The sequence below is a fragment of the Acipenser ruthenus genome, chromosome 4 (genome assembly GCF_902713425.1).
Source record: "Acipenser ruthenus chromosome 4, fAciRut3.2 maternal haplotype, whole genome shotgun sequence".
NCBI lineage: Eukaryota > Metazoa > Chordata > Actinopteri > Acipenseriformes > Acipenseridae > Acipenser > Acipenser ruthenus.
Window position 1 is genome coordinate 78256587 of NC_081192.1, and position 21716 is coordinate 78278302.

The 21716-nt window shown below is 39.8% G+C and overlaps 1 protein-coding gene across 3 annotated transcripts in view; it reads left to right on the plus strand.

Annotated features, from left to right (window-relative positions):
- Window positions 1-21716, plus strand: part of bbs9 (Bardet-Biedl syndrome 9) — a 275781-nt gene that overhangs the window by 125692 nt on the left and 128373 nt on the right. For all 3 annotated transcript variants that reach the window (XM_059022878.1, XM_059022879.1, XM_033998802.3), the window contains one exon: window positions 20582-20764. In XM_059022878.1, coding sequence (XP_058878861.1) covers window positions 20582-20764 — 183 coding nt within the window. The remainder of the gene's footprint in view (window positions 1-20581; window positions 20765-21716) is intronic.

Genomic DNA, 21716 nt, shown 5'->3' on the forward strand with positions numbered 1-21716 from the left:
GCCGGCTTTTGTGTCTCTTATCAAAATGTTTCTGCCGTAGCTCCAGGGCTTGCTGCAAAATGAAGTCCCTCTGAGTGATTGTGTTGCTGGTGCAGTCCTTGTACAAAACCAAAGCGTTGATGGCTGCCAGGTCCAAACGTTCTAAAAAAAATAGCCACAGGCCACCTCCGGGTACCACCTTTGACAGAATACAGCCATACCATTTGATCCAGTATATCCACACCGTAACTCGTTGCTTTGTAAAATGCAACAGTCTCTGGCTTTCATTTAGCATCAGTCCCGATGGTCACTGATTTGTGCAGAGAGCTTAGAATAAGCACATTTATTTTTTTTTACACCTTTACACACTCAAGGTGGCACAGTCTTTCTGCCTGAGGAGTGTAGTGGAGTGCAGGGGGGCTCACACGGCTTGAGCTGTTGGTGGTAAAACTCATCTTGCCTTGTTCACAGTCCTTACCAAGGTGTTTTTTTTTTTCTTCAACTCCCTGGCCAAATGGAGACTAAAAAAATTGTCAGTGGTGACATTTCATCCTTTGCCCAAGTATGGCTCCATCAGCCTCAGAACAACACTGTCTCCCAGTCTCTCACCAGCAGGGTGCGTTTCGTTCTTTCCCAGGTAGGGGAAATACATTTACAAGGTATTTCGAATCCACGTCAACTGCAAGCCAGAATCTGATGCCAAGTGTGTCTGGTTTGTTGGCCATGTACTGTGTCCAGCGACAGCGTGCCTTTGTAGGAAACAGCTGGTCATCCACAGTGTTGTTAGGTCCAGGCTTATAGCAGGCAATGCTATTTGTGATGAAGCTGTCCCAAACCTCTGATGCCATGTCAAATTTGTTTGTAATAAATCGGGCTGCTCTTGTTGTTCTCAAATCAAAACGTATGAATCTCAGGATTTCCCGAAAGCAATTCTGTGACATTGTTTCCTTGAAGAAGGGAAGACCCCACTCTTGTGACCAGTAGCTCTCCATATAAAAGCTTTTGCCTGCATATGTGCCACACACATACAGGATTGCAATGAAAGCTTGTAATTACGGTGGCCCTGAAGTGCAAAACATAAGCAAATAAAAAAATAGACAAACAAAAAAATGTGTACCTGCAATTAAAAAAACGCTTGCATCTTAAAATTTGTGTACAAACACAAAAAAACGCTTACATCTTAAAATTTGTGTACAAACACAAAAAAAGCTTACATCTTAAAATTTGTGTACAAACATAAAAAAACGCTTACATCTTAAAATTTGTGTACAGACAAAACACTTTCTGATGTGCATTTTCTCAAAGTCTCATCACCGGGATTTATCATTTTCCAAACTGTCCCGTCTTTTTTTTTTATTTAGAACACTCTGGGGAACACTATAAAGTATTTAAGAAACCAAACTTTTTGCTTTTTTTTTTCCAACACAATATTTATTTATTTATTTATTTATTTATTTATTTTTTTCTTATGTGTTCTGCTTAGAGATACATGTATAAAAACATGTTATTCTATGACCCGAAGGACCTTACAGTACTTACTGAAAGTTTTGTTGAAAAATATTAATGTTTGGGCAAATTACAAGATTTTGTTTCACCTGAGTGATTGCAATCACATAATACAAATGTATTCTTAGGGTCTTTGTAAGCAATAATGGACACTACTCTCCTTATTTCTCAAAATAAATATTTATAAATAAAATATTAGTTATTTATTCCATTATTATCAGTAATTTCTTGATATTTATAAATATTGTAAAAACATATATATATATATATATATATATATATATATATATATATATATATATATATATATATATATATATATATATATATATTGAAACACATGAGACAGAATAAATGTTCTAATATAACTATGTCAAATGCATTGGATTTACAGTGTTTTTCCATGTCTTTCTTACAAGTTTGCCTCTGCGCTGCCAAAACTTTCTCTACCCTTTAGACACTAAATGCCCCTCTCAGTGACGTCGCACGAAAAAAAAAACTATCAGGAAGTGAACGTCGGTCCCTCCCCTTTCAAGCCTGTACTACAAAGTACGTGGCCCTATAAGTCATCAAAACAAAGTGCTTTTTTATCGTGTTTACACGATCGTGGTCCTAGAAGCCCACTTCAGTAAGATCGGTCTTTAAAGGGTTAAATACAATTTAAGAGCCAGTATTGTTGTTTCTGCTACACGTTTCACTTCATTGTTTTCTATTTCTCTAACGTATCAGCCCTTTTCCCATTGAAAGATTGTGGTGATTTCCTGCAAACCTTTTTTTAAAATGTATTTTCTGTGTCGATCATCATATAAAGGAAAGACAAAGCTGGAGAATTAAAAATATTTAAAAGTGAAGATCTGACAATTGCAAAACAAAAGACTGCTGTTGAATAATTTGGTGTTCTACCTAAGAAGGATATTTTATCTTTCATAGAGGCCTGCATGCAGAAACTTGCTTATTTGCTTAATTGAGAAAGGAAAACTACAAAAAGCACTGCAGTATGACAACATATATTACATTTTACAAACAGGATTGTAATTCTATAGAATCTGGACTAACCTGGAAGTGGAGTGTTCTTGGAATTAGTATTGGGTGGCTTGCTGGGATTGTAAATTAAAGGGACATTTACTAAAAGTAGCAGTAAAAGCTCATGATAATTAGAGGGCCAGTGAGTCAATCAACTACTAAATATAACAACATATCTGCTAAAGCCAGTATAAATACATATATAAATATATTTTCCCCTTTTGAACAGCTTTGAATAGAGTGAGGGAAATAAAATGTATTTTATAGCTTTGAATATGGGTTCACACTATAGCTAAGACTTTGCGCTTTCAAAATGATGTCTTATTTATTTAGCCCTATTTTATGTACAGTTTTAGTATACTATGTAATTCAGTCTATTATAAACACTTCTTACTAGCATGGTTATTTTAAATACTGCAATGAAACAATTATATAAAATAGAATACAATCTGATTTTTATAAGAAAGCCATTAAAACTGCACATTTGATTTATATGACTTCTAGCAATATAACATTTCACTAATCTTTTAACTTTTACACATAGATTTTTCAGCCGATTAACCAAGAATGCTCCTGACTGTTGCACTCAAGTTCAGTTACTATTTCCACAAATTCATTTTACGCAACATTTGGTAAAAATGTGCTTTGCTGGACCTCCTCTGTAATTAGATTTTGAGTCACCAAGTCTGTCGGCACCCGTCCATTGATAATTTGAGTGTGTTGGTGTGCTGCTGAAAACACTGTGGTCAGAAGAATTTTTTTTACATTAAAACGTTTTTGGTACAACCGTCCAACATTTTTTTGCACTGTTGGAACAATTGGGTTGTTTTTTTATGTTGTTCCAGAATTTATTTTTGGAAAGAGATGGGACAGCTGTGTCATTTCAAGATGTTGAATTTAAGAAAAAGCAATGTTTTATTAAAGCTGCACATTCCAGTTTGTAAGTTTTGCTGGAGTCTCTCCAGATGTAAAGCTGATAGTTGTCAGACCATACCCCCTTCTTCTAATCTGACATTGATGGTCTGTTTCTTCAGGACCAATGTATGTCAGCAATCCTGTTGGCATTTGTGTATGAACAGCAGCTCTAGTGGAAGTTCCCTTTTGAATATAAGCTGTTTTCAGTGATATTAGCACCTGCATTGCAGTTTTGTTCTGTGCCCGTTTCTGTGAGACCTGCATTGTGTCTGACTAGGGTTTCCACATTTACAAATATCTGTTTACGTGTACGCTAACTGTAGTAACTGTTGTTTACATTTAGTGGTTAATTTGATCACGTTTTACCCCACTGGAGTTAAACCACTGTTTGATTTGTTTAGAGCATTTCAGAACACTAAGTGGTGTTTTGGCGGTTGACGACTTTTGGTGGTTGATGAAATCCAAGGTTATTCCCAAGTGCTGTAAAATGCTGGTAAAAAAAAAAAAAATCCTCCTGTTGCTTATCCCGGAAGGATATAGGCTGATCAAATCAACCCCTTAGAGTAGATTCTTTACCAGTTGTGCCAACTCGTACAACAAAAGTTAAACTGAAATACAGAAACTAATTAAACTCTATATCGCTAAAACAGTGCCCTCAGTTAGTAAGCAATTCAGAATTAACTAAAATAAACTATTTAAATGACAACTTAGCAACTTACTATGTCATGCATTGGGACAAGATAATACTAGTGCCCTTTTCACAGGTACAGTGCCTATAGTAAGTATTCACCCTCCTTGGACGTTTTCACAGTTTGTTGTGTTACAACCTGAAATCTTGATGCATTTAAATGGGATTCTTTTCCCTTTGATTTACACAACCTACTCAACACTTTCAATGTGTGAAAAATGGGGGGGGGGGAGGGGTGAAAAAACAAATCAATTAAAAATAAAAACCTGAAAAGTCTTCATTAGAGAAGTATTCACCCCCTTTGCTATGACACGCCTAAATAAGTTCAGGTGCAAACAATTGCCTTCAGAATTCACACAATAAGTTAATTGGAGTCCATCTGTGTGTAATAAAAGTGGTTCATATGATTTCAGATTAAATACACCTGTCTCTGTAAGGGCCCACAGTTGGGTAGTGCATTCAAAGCAAAGATACTACCATGAAGACCAAGGAGCTTTCAAAACAACAGGAGGCTGTGTGGTCCAGTGGTTAAAGAGAAGGGTTTGTAACCAGGAGGTCCCTGGTTCAAATCCCACCTCAGCCACTGACTCATTGTGTAACCCTGAGCAAGTCACTTAACCTCCTTGTGCTCCGTCTTTCGGGTGAGACGTAGTTGTAAGCTGATGCATAGTTCACACACCCTAGTCTCTGTAAGTCGCTTGGATAAAGGCGCATGCTAAATAAACAAATAATAATAACTCTGGGATAAAACTGTGGAAAGGCACAGATCAGGGGAGGGGTATCAAAAGATTTCAAAGGCATTGAATATCGGTTGGAGCACAGTCAAGTAGATCATTAAGAAGTTGAAGGTATACGACACCCAGAATCTGCTTAGAGTAGGCTGTCCTCCCAAACTGAGCAGTCGGGTAAGAAGGGCATTGGTCAGAGAAGCCAGCAAGAGGCCAATGACAACTCTGAAAGACCTACAGCGTTCCATGGTTGAGATGGAAGAAACTGTCCATGTGTCAACAATAGCTCAGGTACTCCACAAATCTGGCCTGTATGGAAGAGTGTCAAGAAGGAAGCCATTTCTGAAAAAAGCCCATGTAAAATCCCGCTTGGAATTTGCAAAAAGGCATGTGGCAAAAGATTCTGTGGTCTGATGAAACAAAAATGGAACTATTTGGCCTAAATGCAAAGCGTTATGTCTGGCGCAAACCCAACACAGCAGGTAACACCATCCCTACTGTGAAGCATGGTGGTGGCAGCATCCTGCTATGGGGATGCTTTTCACTGGCAGGGACTGGGAAGCTTGTCAGGGTAGAGGGCAAAATGGATGAAGCTAAATACAGGCAAATCCTTGAGGAAAACCTGCTTCAGTCTGCAAAATACCTAAGACTGGGACAATGACCCCAAGCACACAGCCAAAGCGACTCTGGAGTGGCTTAAAAAGAAGAAAGTGTATGTCCTAGAGTGGCCCAGTCAAAGCCCGGACTTGAATCCGATTGAGAATCTGTGGCAAGACTTGAAGATTGCTGTCCACCAACGATCCCCATCCAACTTAACAGAGCTTGAAAAATTTTGCCAAGACGAATGGGCCAATATTGCACGATCCAGATGTGCAAACCTGGTAGAGATTTACCCCAAAAGACTCACAGCTGTAATTGCTGGCAAAGGTGGTTCTACCAAGTGTTGACTCAGGGGGGTGAATGCTTATCTAACCAAAACATTTCAGGTTTTTTTTATTTTTCATTAACTGTTTCACAATAAAAATTTTCTTGCCTCTTCAAAGTGTTGAGTAGGTTGTGTAAATCAAAAGAAAAAAATCCAATTTAAATGCATCAAGATTTCAGGTTGTAACACAACAAACTGTGAAAATGTCCATGGGGGATGAATACTTACTATAGGCACTGTATCTACATACATTTTTGCAAGCAATGATGTGTGTGTCAGTTTGCATGGGTCTTGTATTTCTTCTTTGTTTGTTTTTTGGCCAACCAGGTTATGTCACCACAATTACAGAGACATGGATATACTTTGAAGTGTAGGAAAAGTGGGGTTGCATTAACCTTGGTTCCCTAAAAATAAAAACATCCTTCCTTACATGTGGGTATCAACCATAACAGCCTGAATCGTTATACACAAGTCTCTTGCTTAGAAGTGAGCCCCTGCGCTGACGTAGGTAGCCAGCTGCGCTCCCCCTCTCAGATTCTAATCTCCACCGAGGCACCAATTCCTTCCTGGGTGGGCGGAGATGTCTAGTCGCTTTCAGGAACTGAGCAGTCAAGGGGTGAGCTCCCGGAGTGACTGCACAATCTTGGTGTAGAAAATAGATATCGCAGCCAGGTAAACCTTGAGAGTGGCTGGCTGCTTTCCTTCATCAAATAGGTCTTGTAGGAACAAAAGAATGTCCGAGAGGGGACAAATAGTAGGATCAATGTCACGGCTCTGGCACCAAGACTCAAATATTCTCAATTTTTGCACATAATGTGAGCGAGTAGAAGGAGCAGACTGCAACATAGTGAGCACTCTGTGATGAAGACCAGGGTGTGCTACATGCAGCTGCTGAGAGGCCACCCCCAGAGCTGTAGGGACATCGGGTTCGGGTGCCAAAATGTCACTGCCGCTTCACTGAGTAGGTTGGCCCGAGCTGGCAACTGCCACGGACTGCTGTCTAGAAGCTGAATTACAGCTAGAAACCACATTCTCTGAGGCCAGCGGGGGGCAATAAAGAGAACTCTGACTCGCTCCACCCGGGTCCTGTCGAGACACTGGGGAATAAGAGCTAGTGGTGGGAAAGTATAAAAAAGATCTCTGGGCCAGTGGTGTGCTACAGCATCCAGTCCCAGAGCCTTGTCCTCGTTTGACATGGTGAATCACTGCAGGCAGTGTGTTGATGCCTTTGTCGCAAACAGATCCACTGAGGCCTGGCCGAAGCGGAGACAGATTTGAGCGACCACCTGAGGGTGTAAGCGCCATTCTGTGCACAGATGGGCTCTCCTGGAGAGCAGGTCTGTTGCTGTGTTATGGATTCCAGGCAGGTGAACTGCTCTGATTGACAAGAATCGTGTTTGTGCCCACGGAAACAGTTTCCGGGCGATGTTGTTGAGCACCGCCAAATTTAAACCTCCCAGATGGTTGATGTAGGCTACAGTAGGCGTGTTGTCGGAATGAATGAGAACATGATGGCTCCGAAGGTTGTCTTGGAAATACTGCAGGGCAATAAATACAATCTGTAGTCCCAGTGCATTGATGTGACACCCGACCCAGGGTGGGACCCACCGTCCTTGGACTCTCCTGCCGTTCCAGACTGCACCCCAGCCCAGCATCGAGGCATCTGTCGTAACAACCTCCCTGTTGAGCACTGCTCCCAGAAGGCTGTGGAGGTGAGTAGGATCGAGCCACCACCCCAGTGCTTTGCGGCAGCGTGAAGACACTTTGAGTGGGAGATCAGGGTAAAGTATGGGGCAGGGAGCCCGTCTGTTGACCCATATCTGTATCGGGTGCATGTGAAGCAGCCCAAAAGACAGAACCTCTGATGCTGCTGCCATCAGGCCCAAAAGGCATTGGAATTCGATCACCTTCAGGTGTGCACGTTCCTTGAATTGGTTTAAACATGCAGTTAGTGATGCTATCCTATCTGCTGACAGCGTTGCCGTCATGGATAAAGCACCCAGCTGAATCCCTAGAAACACAATGGACTGTTGGGGTTTCAGACTGCTTTTCTCCCAGTTTACCTTGAGACCCAAGTCTAGGAGGTGCGCCAGAATAAAATTTTATTTGCTGGGACACTTCCTGGTGGAACGAGGCACAAATTAACCAATCGCTCAGCTCAGCACCTGTATGCCTTGACCTCTGATGGGTGCCAGAATCGCCTCCATGCATTTGGAAAAAGTGCGTGGAGCTTATCCCCTGAAAAGCAAATCTCAGATACTTTCTGTGTGCTGGTTTTATGAGAACATGAAAGTATGCTTCCTTCAGGTCTATTGTGACAAACCAGTCCCCTGCTCTGATGAACTGGAGGGTCTGTTTGATCGATAACATCCTGAACTTGAGATGCTTCAAGTACCGGTTGAGGTAACAAAGGTCTAGAATAGGTCTGAGGTTGATGTCCTTCTTTGGGCTAAGGTAATACCTGGAGTAAAGACCCCTCTTTGCGTCCATGGGAAGAATGATGGAGATCGTCTTCTTCGATAGTAAGGTGGCTGTCTCCTGAGAAAGCACAGCCGTGGACACTTGTGTCTCGACAACCCCCAGGATGGGGGGAAGAAACCGTGCAAACTGGAAGGAGTAACCCAAATGCCTGGTGGAAACTACCCAGGCTTCTGTGGTGCGTGTCTGCCAATACAGGGAGATGGAGTTCGCCTGGGTCTGTGGCAGCACAGGCCTATGGCTGTTTTCCTGCAGCAGTCTCTTTGGAGGAAGCAGCAGTGGGGTTGGGCTTCCGAAATGGAGGGCATCGCCGTTGAGGAAAGTTCTGGCGACCAGCCTGCCTGTTCTGGGCAGTCACAGTCATTGTTAATAGGGGCAACACCCCCACCCGCTTGGCGAAAACATTAGGCCTGGTGTTGACAGCTTTCTTTGTCATAAAGCGTCTGGTTGGCCTCCTTAGCCTTGGTGGTTGATCTTAGCATCTCGTCAACAGCCGGTCCAAAGGTATGGCCTGCTGTGACCGGAGCATCGAGTATGGTGGCCTTGTCCTTGTCCTGAAAGTGGGCCTCAGACAACCATAGGTGCCTCCGTATGGCCACGGCTGAACTCGGCACCCTGCCCAGAGTCTGCCCTTGGTACCTGCGTAGCCTGAGAATTTGATCAGATAATTTCAGGCATGTCTGTGCATCAAATGACAGTGTCGTTTGCTCAGGTAGTGATCCCAGGATCTGGGACATATATCCAGAAAACACGGTCATGTAATTAAGCATGTGCACGCTCGCAGCAGCCGCTGCGTAATTCTTTCTAAGAAGGCTCTCTGTAACTCTAGACTTCTTGTTAGGGCAAGCCAGGTCCTCAGTCATGGCCAGACCAGAGGAGAAAGCCAAGGCCACAAGCTTTTGTCCTACAGGTGGGAACCATTTGAGCCCAAGCTTATCAGCTTCATCCAGTGGGTAGAGCACTTCTACAGCACATGAGACCGTTCTGGTGGAGGCAGGATGCTTCCATGAAGTTTGGAGCTCCTTCATCACGTCTGGAATAAGAGGGAGAGCCTTATGCTGAGCTTGGGACAATGCGGCTGAACACAGACTCCTGTACTACAGCTGGATCAGCTGGTGGAATGAAGCTATGGATAGAGGATTAATGCTAAACCAGTCAAGAAAATTACCTGCAAAAAAGTACAGACTAGTAGTGCAGGGACAAGGAACACCGCCAGTTTAGCCGAAGCTATAAACATACATTATAATATAGCGAGAATAAGAAACCCAGAACCCAGGGGAAACCTAAACAGTCAGTCACCAGCGCAAGCGCGCAGGTTTCAAAACAGGATTTCAATACAGGATTTCAATACAACACCAACAATAATAGTCACATAACTGATAGTATCAGAAGTGATAATATGTATCGCTGTAGCTAGTAGTGTATAATAACAAAGCAACCAACCGAAAAAATTAAATATTTTGTGTCACGGAATTGGAGATGTGAAAGGTGAAAGAGGGTCTCACTTCTAAGCGAGAGACTTGTGTATAACGATTCGGGGCTGTTATGGTTGATACCCACGTGTAAGGAATGATGTTTTATTTGTCAGGGAACTATTTATTCAATTCATTACCAACATGAGTCTAATCCCCCATCTGATTTTAGCATGAGTAAAATCGTATTGCCTAAATAATGTCTTCAAAGCTATTTTGGATTTTCATGATTTAAATCTTTTATGCTAACAGATTCCAGATGTAGTAATCCGTAAGGGTGAAATCAGGGTATGTTCATTTCTGCACATGCATTGGTCACTGTGTGCAGGCCATGCAGTAGAGATAGCATTGAAATTTGGACACGGCAGTTTATTTTTTACCTATCGGCAAAACCAATTTCAGTGCTTAGTCAGTTATGTCAGAAGAAGAAATCATGAGCATACATTTATTAAGCTTGCTGTCTTTAACACAAGGATCTAAAATTAGAATCCACTTTTGAAGTCTGAAGCCTAATGTTTCCTAACATGTTAAACCAATGCTTTATAACAAGCATGCTGAGTGTCTGTCATGCTTGGACTGAGACAGGCAGGTACCAGTGGCATCTGGAAATAGGTTGAGGTTTTCTGGTCAGCTGTGTGATCTAGTTAGATCTTGGCAAGCAATAATTCCTTCTTTGCAACATTATCAGATCAAAGAAATGTATTTTGATTTCTTCTGATTCAATTTAACAGCTCCATCTCTTTGGTGAGGGAACAGCCAAAGATCTTTGAAATTTAAATAATTTTGGAACACTAGATGTTATGGGGGCATCTTCCAAGAAAATAATAAAATACAAAGAAAACATTTAAATCTGTTTTATTCTCGTACACGTTAGACAAACCGTAAAATAGAGAGAGAGATATTCCGTCCAGCAATTTATTCTTTTTGAAACGAACAATTAAAAATGGGAAATTGACTTTTTTTGATTTTGAGCAGAAGAAATAAAAAAAAAAAGATTCATGTGGTTCCCTTTCAAGTACGAAATGTAACTATTACCTTATGGGTATTTACATCCTAAAGACCCAAAACCTGAATAAGATATACCAAAACTGCTCGCAGAGCCTGTGACACAGTCATGGCCCACCCCAGAGGACATAAGTACTGTGCTCACAGATCCCAGTGCCATTTTTCCTTTCATGACTGACCTAACAGAAGAGCCTTGTTCAGATATGATTGTGTTTTTACACAAATTTTATGTGATATTAAATAATCGCTGCAATAGTTTTTACTAATTACACATAAATTGTGCACTACAGCCTGTTGCTTGTGCTCTGCATGAAGCCAGCAGCTTGAGTCTATCTTTCTCAGAGATCCAGCAACGTAAGTCAGCTGACTTGTGCTCTCCCTCCAGGCTACATAGTGGTCCAGGAGAACATGGTTCTCAATGACTGGCACAGCTCCTGTTCAGTCAGCCATGAGAGCTGCCAGCTCATCGCGTCCTGCTGAGTGGCATACAGATCCAACAGCTCTGCTGATTTTGGTCTTGCCCCTGAGCAGAGACATTTGAGCCATCTTGGGTTATCTGACAAAGTCATTGAGACGCTTCAGAATGCCAGAGCACTGTCTACACGCTCCCAGTATGCTTATAAATGGGGTGTTTTCCTAACGTGGTGTCAGTCGCTGAACTAGACCCCACGACTTGCCCCATGGCAGATGTACTGCAATTTTTGCAGGACCTTTTTGATGAAGGGAAATCTCCCTCCACACTTAAGGTCCCTGGCAGCAATCTCAGCTTGCCATATTACAACTGATTCAGTCTCCCCAGGTGCCCACTTCCTGGCCAGACAGTTTTTGAAAGGTGCTCGGAGGTTAAGACCGCCTAGAAAAGGACCTTGACCCTCGCTGGCGACTTAACGTAGTGCTGGATGCACTTACAAACCATCATTTGTGCTACATTGAAATTCCTGTCATTTAAAGACAGCTTTCCTACTTGCTGTTAAGTCTGAGTAAGTGAAATGCAAGAGTGTTAAGAATAGCCACTCATTCTGCTCTTTAACACATTTTTTTTATTATTGCTTCACTTTAAGTTCTAGGGTAGTCAGCCACACACCTCTTGGACTTCTGGTGTTAAATGCTGAGGTTACTCGGTGTAACCTTGCAGTATATACACTGCCTGAGGGTTCTCCCTCACTGTACTATGGACTCTATGCCATGGATCCTCATCGGTCCTTGGCCAGAATACTAAAGGCAGTTCTCTTCCTTTTTAGCACATCTGCCGGTCCTGCAAGTCCTTCACTTGCGACGGCTTGGGTAATGTAACCATTACTATCCAAGGTTGCTGCATGCACTCCAACACAGCAGGCCTGAAAAGCAGATGGGGCTGAGCCTTTTGCGTCACTCGTATTTATCTCCTGGGGGCGGAGACGATGTCTGACGCATACAGGGCTCAGGTAATTCGGACTATAAAAGATTATATCCCATCAGATAATGGTTACATTTCTATTTCAGGGAACCAGGGTTATGATATAACCTAACGTTTTTTTTTTTTCTTTTCATATAATTATAATCAGAAAATGAAAAAACGCTTGATTCTTTTTTTTTTCTGCTCAATATCAAAAAACGAAAAACAAGTCAATTTCCTGTTTTCTTTTTTTCATTAAAAAAAAAGGTTGGAGGGAATATACACAGACCCTAGTGATAACCAATGTTTTAAATTTTTTTTTTTTTTTTTTTAATATAACCTCTCATTAGTTTTATTAACATTACTGGTCCCCGTTTTATTGTGCTGAAAGTCTTTTGGTTCTTTACATTCATGCAAGAAAAGGGGGCAGTGATGATGTATATATTGTGTGGTCCAGTGGTTAAGCAGGAGGCTGTGTGGTCCAGTGGTTAAAGAAAAGGGCTTGTAACCAGGAGGTCCCCGGTTCACTGACTCATTGTGTGACCCTGAGCAAGCCATTTAACCTCCTTGTGCTCCATCTTTCGGGTGAGACGTAGTTGTAAGTGACTCTGCAGGTGATGCATAGTTCACACACCCTAGTCTCTGTACGTCGCCTTGGATAAAGGTGTCTGCTAAATAAACAAATAATAATATATTATTAATAATGCATTCATATAATACTTTTATGGAATCAAAAAAATGATTGTATTTTGCTATTAAAATTTTTCTTTGCTCATGCGCAATATTTTTTTTGTTAACTCAAAAGTTACGCACCAACAGTAAGTTAGTGGGTATTCGTCAGTTTAATTATTCTCTGTGGGTAATTTAATTTGAATTCCTTAGGTCACTTATGTCTTGTGGTTCTTGTGGATCATGACTTTATCCATTTAATTTGGTATGACTTACTTAAAAAAAAAAAAAATGTAAATGCTTCTGACCTTAACTAAGTCTGTGAAGCTAAACCCTGATTGACAGCTCTATCTCCAATGGGGACTCCACAAGTTGATGTAGCAACAAATGAAATTGTACCTCTTTTAAATATTTACAGCCAAGATATTAGTCAGTATATATTTAGTTTATATGCATTTGATACACTTTAAAAAATAAGCATAAAAGATATATATTCATAATACTAATATATTGTGTAGAATAACGTATTACAAACACTAACAGACACACAATCCATACAGTATAGTTGTGAATACACTAGGGTAGCTGCATTTGAACACAAAAAAAAGGAAATTCTGACTGTGTAAACTGTACCCAGTCTCACCCAGAACAAAGAATGCAGTCACTTTCCTTCAGTTTATAACATATCCCATATATGAAGTTACTTTATTAAGTCATTGTTTGCCATGTCAGGCAAAAACAAAGAAATATCCTGAATAAGGAATATAGTTTATTTTTCAGATGGTATGGTTTGGAGTCTTGCATTGACCAAGATAAGCAATCTGCTTTCCTTATAGTGGCTGCCAGATGCTATCACATTTTCACATTTTCTTGCTTTCTCGATTGGATGGTGATGCTATAAACAAAATTGTTTTAGCCAAGCACCATCTCTTATCTTGACTCCTGCTATCTCTGTGCTTCAGAGGAAGACAAAGACAGTGACTGTCTGGGATCACTTGCTTGGCATGACACTAATCTGATCTTTTGTAGTCTTTGCTGAGATACTGTTTTCTTATTTAAATATTGTCTCCACCAGGAATGAGATAGTGCAACTCTTGATATAACAGAACGCCACTGTCTGTCTGAGCAGAGTTTTAAGTAAACAAAACGATCCATCGACAGGATTTTGATGAGAGGTGAGTTTGCTGTTAAACTGGTGCCCGTTGACGTTGTAGCTTATTGCACTCCAGCTACTGTTTTAACTGTGAAATGGCTAAGTCTTAGAAAAGGATGATGAAGTTCATAAGGAGCAACGTTATTTCATTGTTACCTGCTGGTAGAATGGTCCTGGAGGTTTTTTTTTTTGTACTTTATTGAGGGACCATAAGGTCCCGAGGGGCAAATATCCAAAACATGGCATTTAAAAAGCATATAACAATTTAAAAAAATAAAAGAAATCCCTAACTGTAAAATAACTGAATACTGAAATTAAATTCCGCGACTTCATAACCAATTCACATAAAAAACAGAGCTGCCTTTCCTTGAGACACTTTACTTTCTCCTTTGTGTCTCACCATCACAAGCTATGGATACATTTCATCAGGTTTTTTATAATAGTCACTTGTCTACTAAGATATGATTTAAATTAAGAACAAAAAAAAATGTATGAACGAGAGGAAGCCATTCCGCCCATCTAAGCTTGCCTGGTTCCTCGTAGCTGATTGATCTCAAAACGTTGTCAAGTTGGATCTTAAAGGATCCAAGGGATTCTGCCTTAACAACATGACTAGATAACCCACAAGGGGGGGGGGGGGGGGAAACACAATAACTCAGTCTGTCCTCAGAGTGCAGCTGCCACATCCCACCAAAAACAAATATGACATTAACATGCAGTTGTCATAATATAATCACAGTGCACATGCACTTGCTTTAACCAGATCCTGCCTCCGGAAGAGCTAATTGAAATGCTGGCTCCCCAGTTCAATAATGGGAATCGGATGTTGGTCGGAATAACTGGGATACGCAGTCTAAACACAGCACTCTCAGCACTGTTTTGGCACCCTGTGCTTTGCTCCAGCGGTAAAGAACACTGTTATATAAAAATACAGCTCATGTGTCGGGCTGGTATTGAGTATTGGCATGCGGAGACCCCATTGAGAAAGAGAAGCTTGGTGGCCCCTTATCCCTCCAGAGCAATTTGAAACACCTTGAACACTTTGAATTGGTACTGTTCTTGCTGTACCCATTTTACAGTGTTATGGCTGGTGGTTATTTATTTATTTTTGGTCCTACCCCTGTATGTAAACAGACATAGTGATGTCTAGAACAAATTGTGGTTATATAGTATGTACATACAGTAGAACCTATCATATCCAATCCTGTAAGATACAATACCCTTTATTAACTATGCTGCTACCAATTGAATGGGACAGATGGAAACTGATAAATGCACATTTTATTATGTGTACAAATGGTAAATTCATCTCTTAGCAAGACAGAATAGATTCAGTTACATATGAAAACCAGGCAGTAGAAAAGACAAGAGGGGTATTGCGGCAGACCTAGAGTTTCACATTTTACATGCTCGCTGTCACTAAGTTCATGTAAAACCGAACAAAAAAGCGAGGGATTCATATAATTATTGTACCATTAAAAAAGCTGAAACAATATTTTTCACAACATCGCCGACCGTCAAAAGCAGTTTGTGTTTTGTGTGTTTTTATTTTTATTTTTTTAATTCTATTGCAATCTCCGGTTAACACACACACTTTTGGTTCCAATTTTTTTTTTTTTAAATGCTGTGTTGTAAATTGCCAAATACTTTATCACAGTGTTTTGTTTTTAAATGCTGCACTTTTTTTGCAGTCATTTTTACTGATGTTCGTTGTATATTATACATGCAGTAATGTACTTTGGTGTTTTAGACATGCTGCTGCAACTGAATTTGTTAATTTATAATGCTCTGATGTTAATAAAGCAGCTACAATGCAGTATAACGACTGAGATACTGTATTTCCACTGATGGACCACTGGAACCAATTAAATCGGTTATGACAAGTTCTACTGTATTATCAAATGTTAGGTGACTTTATAATATTATCTACTACTGATATGTATGGTTAACATTAGGGAAACAGTAAACCTGATCAGATTGATTGAACAAATACACTTTACCCCCCAAGGGGAAAACATATCCCCAGTGATCCCCAGTAGAGCCAGCCGCCCCTACATTTGTCAATACATATACCACACTTGCAGGTTCACTTTAATCTAGAGAACAGACAACCTGTCTATTTTCTGTGTGTCTGTCTGTGAACAGGCTGGCTGTAGGGGTGATGTCAGGCCATAAAGAAACACACAGACAGGCAGTACTGGTTCGTGAAACTGAGACGCTGTGGCGCTCAGTGTTTTATTAAACATACAGAAAAATAAAAGGCTGAACAAAAACAGCACATGGCACTTTGAGCCAAAATAAAGAGACAAACAAAAACAGACTAACACTAAACAAACAGTTGATGAACAGACAAACAAGTACAGTGCTGGTGCTTACAGCACGTTGTAGCAATTATTTCTTTTCTTACTTTTTATTCTCCTCTCCACACCCGTTCTCCACTCATGAACACACAACCCCGAGTGAGTAAAATGTGCATCTATACATACTGTTGTGCCGGGATTCAATTACCAATTAATTATTCACTTGAATCCCAGCACGTGAACTCATTTGTGCAATCCCGTGCTAACATACTATTACATATTTTAAATCACTTGTGCTACACAGACCCATTTATATCCCGTGCACCAATACCTATACACCAACATTAACACTCCACATGCAACACATAACACATAACACACACATTTAAACACTTAACAGACTTTTCACATTGTATCAGTACCGTCCTGGCTGCCCAATTGATAGAGGACAGGCAGTTCTAGCTTCATTTTCCAACTTCTTTAAATTAAAATTGTTAAATAGTTACCTCTGGAAAACCTATGATAATGCAATTAGATTCAATGTGGATTTACTGAGAATAAGAACTGTGCAAGTAAATTAATTCAACCTAGCACTTGCCATGTTGTACAATTGTGTTTTGCAAGTATAAAAAAAAAACTAAAAAAACTTGAATATATGGATCAATCTGTTTTTCTCTGTCTTCTTCTTGATGAGTTTAATATGATAATTGAATAATTAGGAACACAGGAGACTGTAGTTGTTTATCTTTCTACAGGTCAAATACAGTGCCTACAGTTAGTAATCAAAGATAGGCTTTCTTCCACCTCATCTGATATGATTTCATTTTCCAAGTTGCAGTCACAAAAGTTAGGATTCATGATCTGGATAGCCCCAGTATGATTGTGTAACTTTTCTACCACTTGGCCTTAAAACTAACATGTTTGTGTCTCCTTTCTTGGTTTTATATTGTTAGTATATTTTTGGCATGCTTGAACTGTGTATGATTTTGGTATCATTTTCAGCATAAAACATAAAAATGTTTTCTTGCCAGTGTGTTGTTTATTTAATACATTTATACAAAAAAGATTGCACAAACTGTGTGTATTGTGACACAGATTTAACCTTTTATTGCTGAGTGAATGTATTATGTTAGCTTATTACGTCATTGTTTCTATACATCAAGGTACACAAAGCTGTTAACTGTAGTTTTTTTGGCTCTCGCTAGATAGCAGCATGAGCAGCAGGAATCATTTTATAGCAGTGTTTAAAGCCCCATTTCAAAAGATATGTATACAATAGGTGCCCCCAGATTAAAACTCAGGAAAGGACCCAAAGGAACTAAATTGTACTGAAGTCAATTTTAAAGCAATGTGATGTATTCGTTGTTTCTCACTACAAATAGAAGCATTCATTTTTTATTGAAATTCCTCTCTTTAGTTCAGGCAATATCACTGGCCCTCTCTTTTTGTTCTTTGCTTGTACTTTCTACTTCTATTTAGAAAATGTATATTTCAAAGACAACGATATAGATAAAAAAAAGGTTGCTGCTTCTGCTGCTACTTAGCTGTTAAAGATTTTCATGTGCTGCAGTTCAAACTCACTTCTGTGCTTGAACTGCAGTCAGACCATGTGTCCAATAGTGTATCATTATACAGTAGTATTCCTGATATCTGAATATCCTGAATTAATGTTAGTGAAGAACCTGAATATTCTCAGCACAATAAAAGGGGGGACCAGTCAAACTTTAAGCTAATAAGAGGTTAGAAAAGGATGGCTAGCTATGCTTTTAATAGTGTTTTTTTTTCATGAACTACAAAATAGATGTATTTAAACCATATTTATAATTTGCAAATAAAATAATACATAAAATAAATAACAAAGATCAAACAAAGTCTACGTTTTCAAATGTGATGGTGTTAGCAGGCTGAGAAAATACCCCAGTCATTAAAGCATCATCTGTTTTACTTGATGGTATTGCCCAAGGATACTGGCTATGTTAAGAAAGGGTTTACAGAGGTAATTCGTTGTGCAAAGAGGCATTTGTAAGGTGATCATGTGTTTGTAAGAAAATTGAGAGGATGTTGGCTAGTTTAGATTTGTTTATTCACTATTTTCACATTTTAAGTGAAAGCTGCAGGTTTGCTTTCACTTAAAATGTATGAGGAAATTATATATTGACAAGGCAGACACATTTCAACAACTTGTTGAAACATTAATCTACATTAATTTATGATTGTTTTAATTATTACTGATTTTTATTATGATTATTTTTATTTTTTTTCTTAAAGATTTAGTCGTTGCCAATTAATTAGTTTTTATTATTTTCTCCCCAATTTGAAATGCCCAATTATTTTTATGCTCAGCTCACCGCTACCACCCCTGCGCTGACTCAGGAGGGGCGAAGATGAACACATGCTGTCCTCCGAAGCGTGTGCCGTCAGCCACCCGCTTCTTCACACTCTGCAGACTCACCGTGCAGCCGCCTCAGAGCTACAGCGTCGGAGGACAACGCAGCTCTGGGCAGCTTACAGGCAAGCCCGCAGGCGCCCGGCCAGACTACAGGGGTCGCTGGTGCGCGGTGAGCTGAGGACACCCTGGCCGACCTAACCCTCCCTCCCCCCGGACGACGCTCGGCCAATTGAGCGTCGCCCCCTGGGAGCTCCCGTCCATGGTCGGCTGTGGAATAGCCTGGACTCGAACCGGTTACTGGGTGCGCCACTCGGGAGCCCTCTTTGTTATGATTTTAAAGTATTATTTATAGTTTTAGATGTATGATTATTTTGCTCATTATTTTCTATTTATATGACTACATACAACATGGGACTCACAACACATTTACCTAGGGTATTTGCTCCATAATGCCTTTTTTTCTGGAGATACTGAACACTAGCTACCTGTAGCAAGTTTATTAACGTCCGGTTTAAAGGGATTGCTTGTTTCACCCTTCCGTTCACCCAGTCACTTGTTGCATCCCATTAATAGCTCCTCTGAACTACCAATCTGACTCCAACTTCCTTGTCAGCTTTTCCTCTTTTCATTTCTCATCTCATTCACCTTCTGGAACCCACAGAATGCTGTCTGATTGGAACAGGTTTTTGTCGACATATGTTGGCACGTCCTAGACAATTTGGGAAGGTTTTTTAATACCAATTTGAATAAACTTGACACAAAGTTGAGCTTGTTCCCTCAGTCCTTCTAAATGTGCCTTTGTTCCATCACCTGGCATCAATCAACCGTATACTTAGATTCACAAAAGGTCTTTTAATGCACTCCATTTAGTTTGGCAAGTCTCCACTTTTATCAGAAAATAACTGCAATATATAGTATGTGCCACAGTTTTTTTTTAGTACACTTGATCAGTATCTGTGGAAACCAATGCAAATTCAGATCTTAATTCATACAAAGCTGGTCACATTTAGGCTGAAGACAGTCATTCACAGAAAATAAAAATGAGTGAATGAAAATATATTTTGAGAAATAATTCAGTCCTGTGAAATGCCCATATTAGAGTCTTTGTAAATTATGAAATATTCAGCATTTACACAAGTTGTTGTGTGCAATTGTGTAGTTTAGGCTTTTTCCCACAATGTAATTTTCTTAGAAACTGACAATCTGAGAACGCACATTTTGAATATGTCACCGCATTTTTAGAGATAATCGAAATCTAGGCAGGGTTCTTTGATTTCCCTGAAAGCCTGAATAATGCCTTGTATGTACCTGAACCTCGTACTGTATGTTACTAATCAAGTCCAATATTATCAAGCAGTTAATGTGATCTTATACGGTTCTGGTGTTGTCCGTGCTTTCAATTTGCTTTGCTTGTTGCGACATTATGATGTATTATGAATATAAAGGTAAAGCTGGCTGCAGAAGTCATGTGAAAGATCCCTTGCGACCCTTGTTGTTTTTTTTGTTTTTTTTTTAAATGCGGTACTTTAAACCCATGATCTGCAGAAACATTTTAGTAAAATAATATGCTCAGGGGAATTATACAAAAGAAATATCCTGTACCAGTTGAAGTAAGCCTTCTTTTATTAATACTAAATTATGGATGAAGCCTCCTTTAATTACATGAATCTATATGTAAATAATGGAACTATTAAGTTTTGGTTCAATATCTGGACATACTGCTGAAAGCACTTGCATATTGGATGTTGCATCTCAATGCACTACTCTAAATAAATGTGATTTTTGTCTTGCTTTTTCCTCCTTTTTAATGGGATAGCTTTTACAATCTGAGCTTTTTGACTGTTTCATGGGACTATCATTTTTCTCCCATTTACTGCTGTCATGATGCTTTTAATTTTGTGAGAGAGTCAGACTTCCCCTTGCAGCCTCCCTTGTGTTAATTAGTAATGATCTCTTTCTCCCCTGCTGGTTTTCAGGTCATTGCCCTGGCAGATGCTGCAGAGGAGAACCGGTCTGCCCTGTGCCAGGAGTTCACACGGCTCAGGAGTGCCACCCATCTCATCATCCTGCTGATCGAGCTCTGGCAGAATCTCAACCGGGACCAGACTGTCATCCTGGAGGCAACCCTTCTACCTCTCCTGCAGGACACTCCTCAACTGGTAAAAGATCTTAACTTCTATTTCAGTAGGTATTAAAGTAAACAAATACACATGGAAAAGGGTGCATGGCCGTTCTTCCAAGATTGCATTTGTCCAGATTAAAAAGTAAGTAGCTTCAAATGATAATTAACTTGCCATTTTACACTCCCATTACTATTTTTATATGTAGTGTTGTGGGTTATTTTGCTCCAATATTGAGTTAACATTATTTTTCTCTAAATCTGCCTGTCGTGAAGATATTAGGATATTAAATAATCATCCCCAAAGTTTGACAAAAGGACTGTGGCAATTACCTGGGAAATCCCACCCCAATACTTCAAATATATCAAAGGTGTATCAATAACAATATATAACAGCACTGATAAAGTAAAGCACTTTATTGAATACAGAATAACTAGATGAATGAAGAAGTGAGTTGGATATGTAGTTCACAAAGTTACAGAATGGCATCAATCAGAGAAAATAATCAAAGGGTTAAATCAATCAATCAATCAATTAGTTTAATGTCTTAGAGTACCCCAGTCTCTGCTAATGTTATGTGAACCTGTTTTATACTCCTCCAACCAGTACCTTAGAAGTTAATTGAGGATTAGGGCCTTTTAACAGTGGAACAAGGAGGTGAGGTTGTCTGTGCACCTCTGTATGTTCGCTTTTTCCTGCTGCTATCGCCAACAGGAGTCTGTGAGGTTGTTATTGTATCCAAGCTCGCAGGCTACTGGTTTGAACACAAAGCCACAATTGCTCTAAGATGGGGCAGAGACGATGAAACACAAAAGGCAGAGAACATTTTGTCAGTTCCAGTCCATTTTCACTGGTCCAGTTGTCTTTGTAGAACAAGCCTCTTCTTTTGAAAACAAATCCCGAACTCATTCTCTCTTGGGTTAATTATTCCAATTCCTTTAATAAAACTCATTTAAAAAAAAAAATAAAAAAAAAAGATTTACAGCAAAAT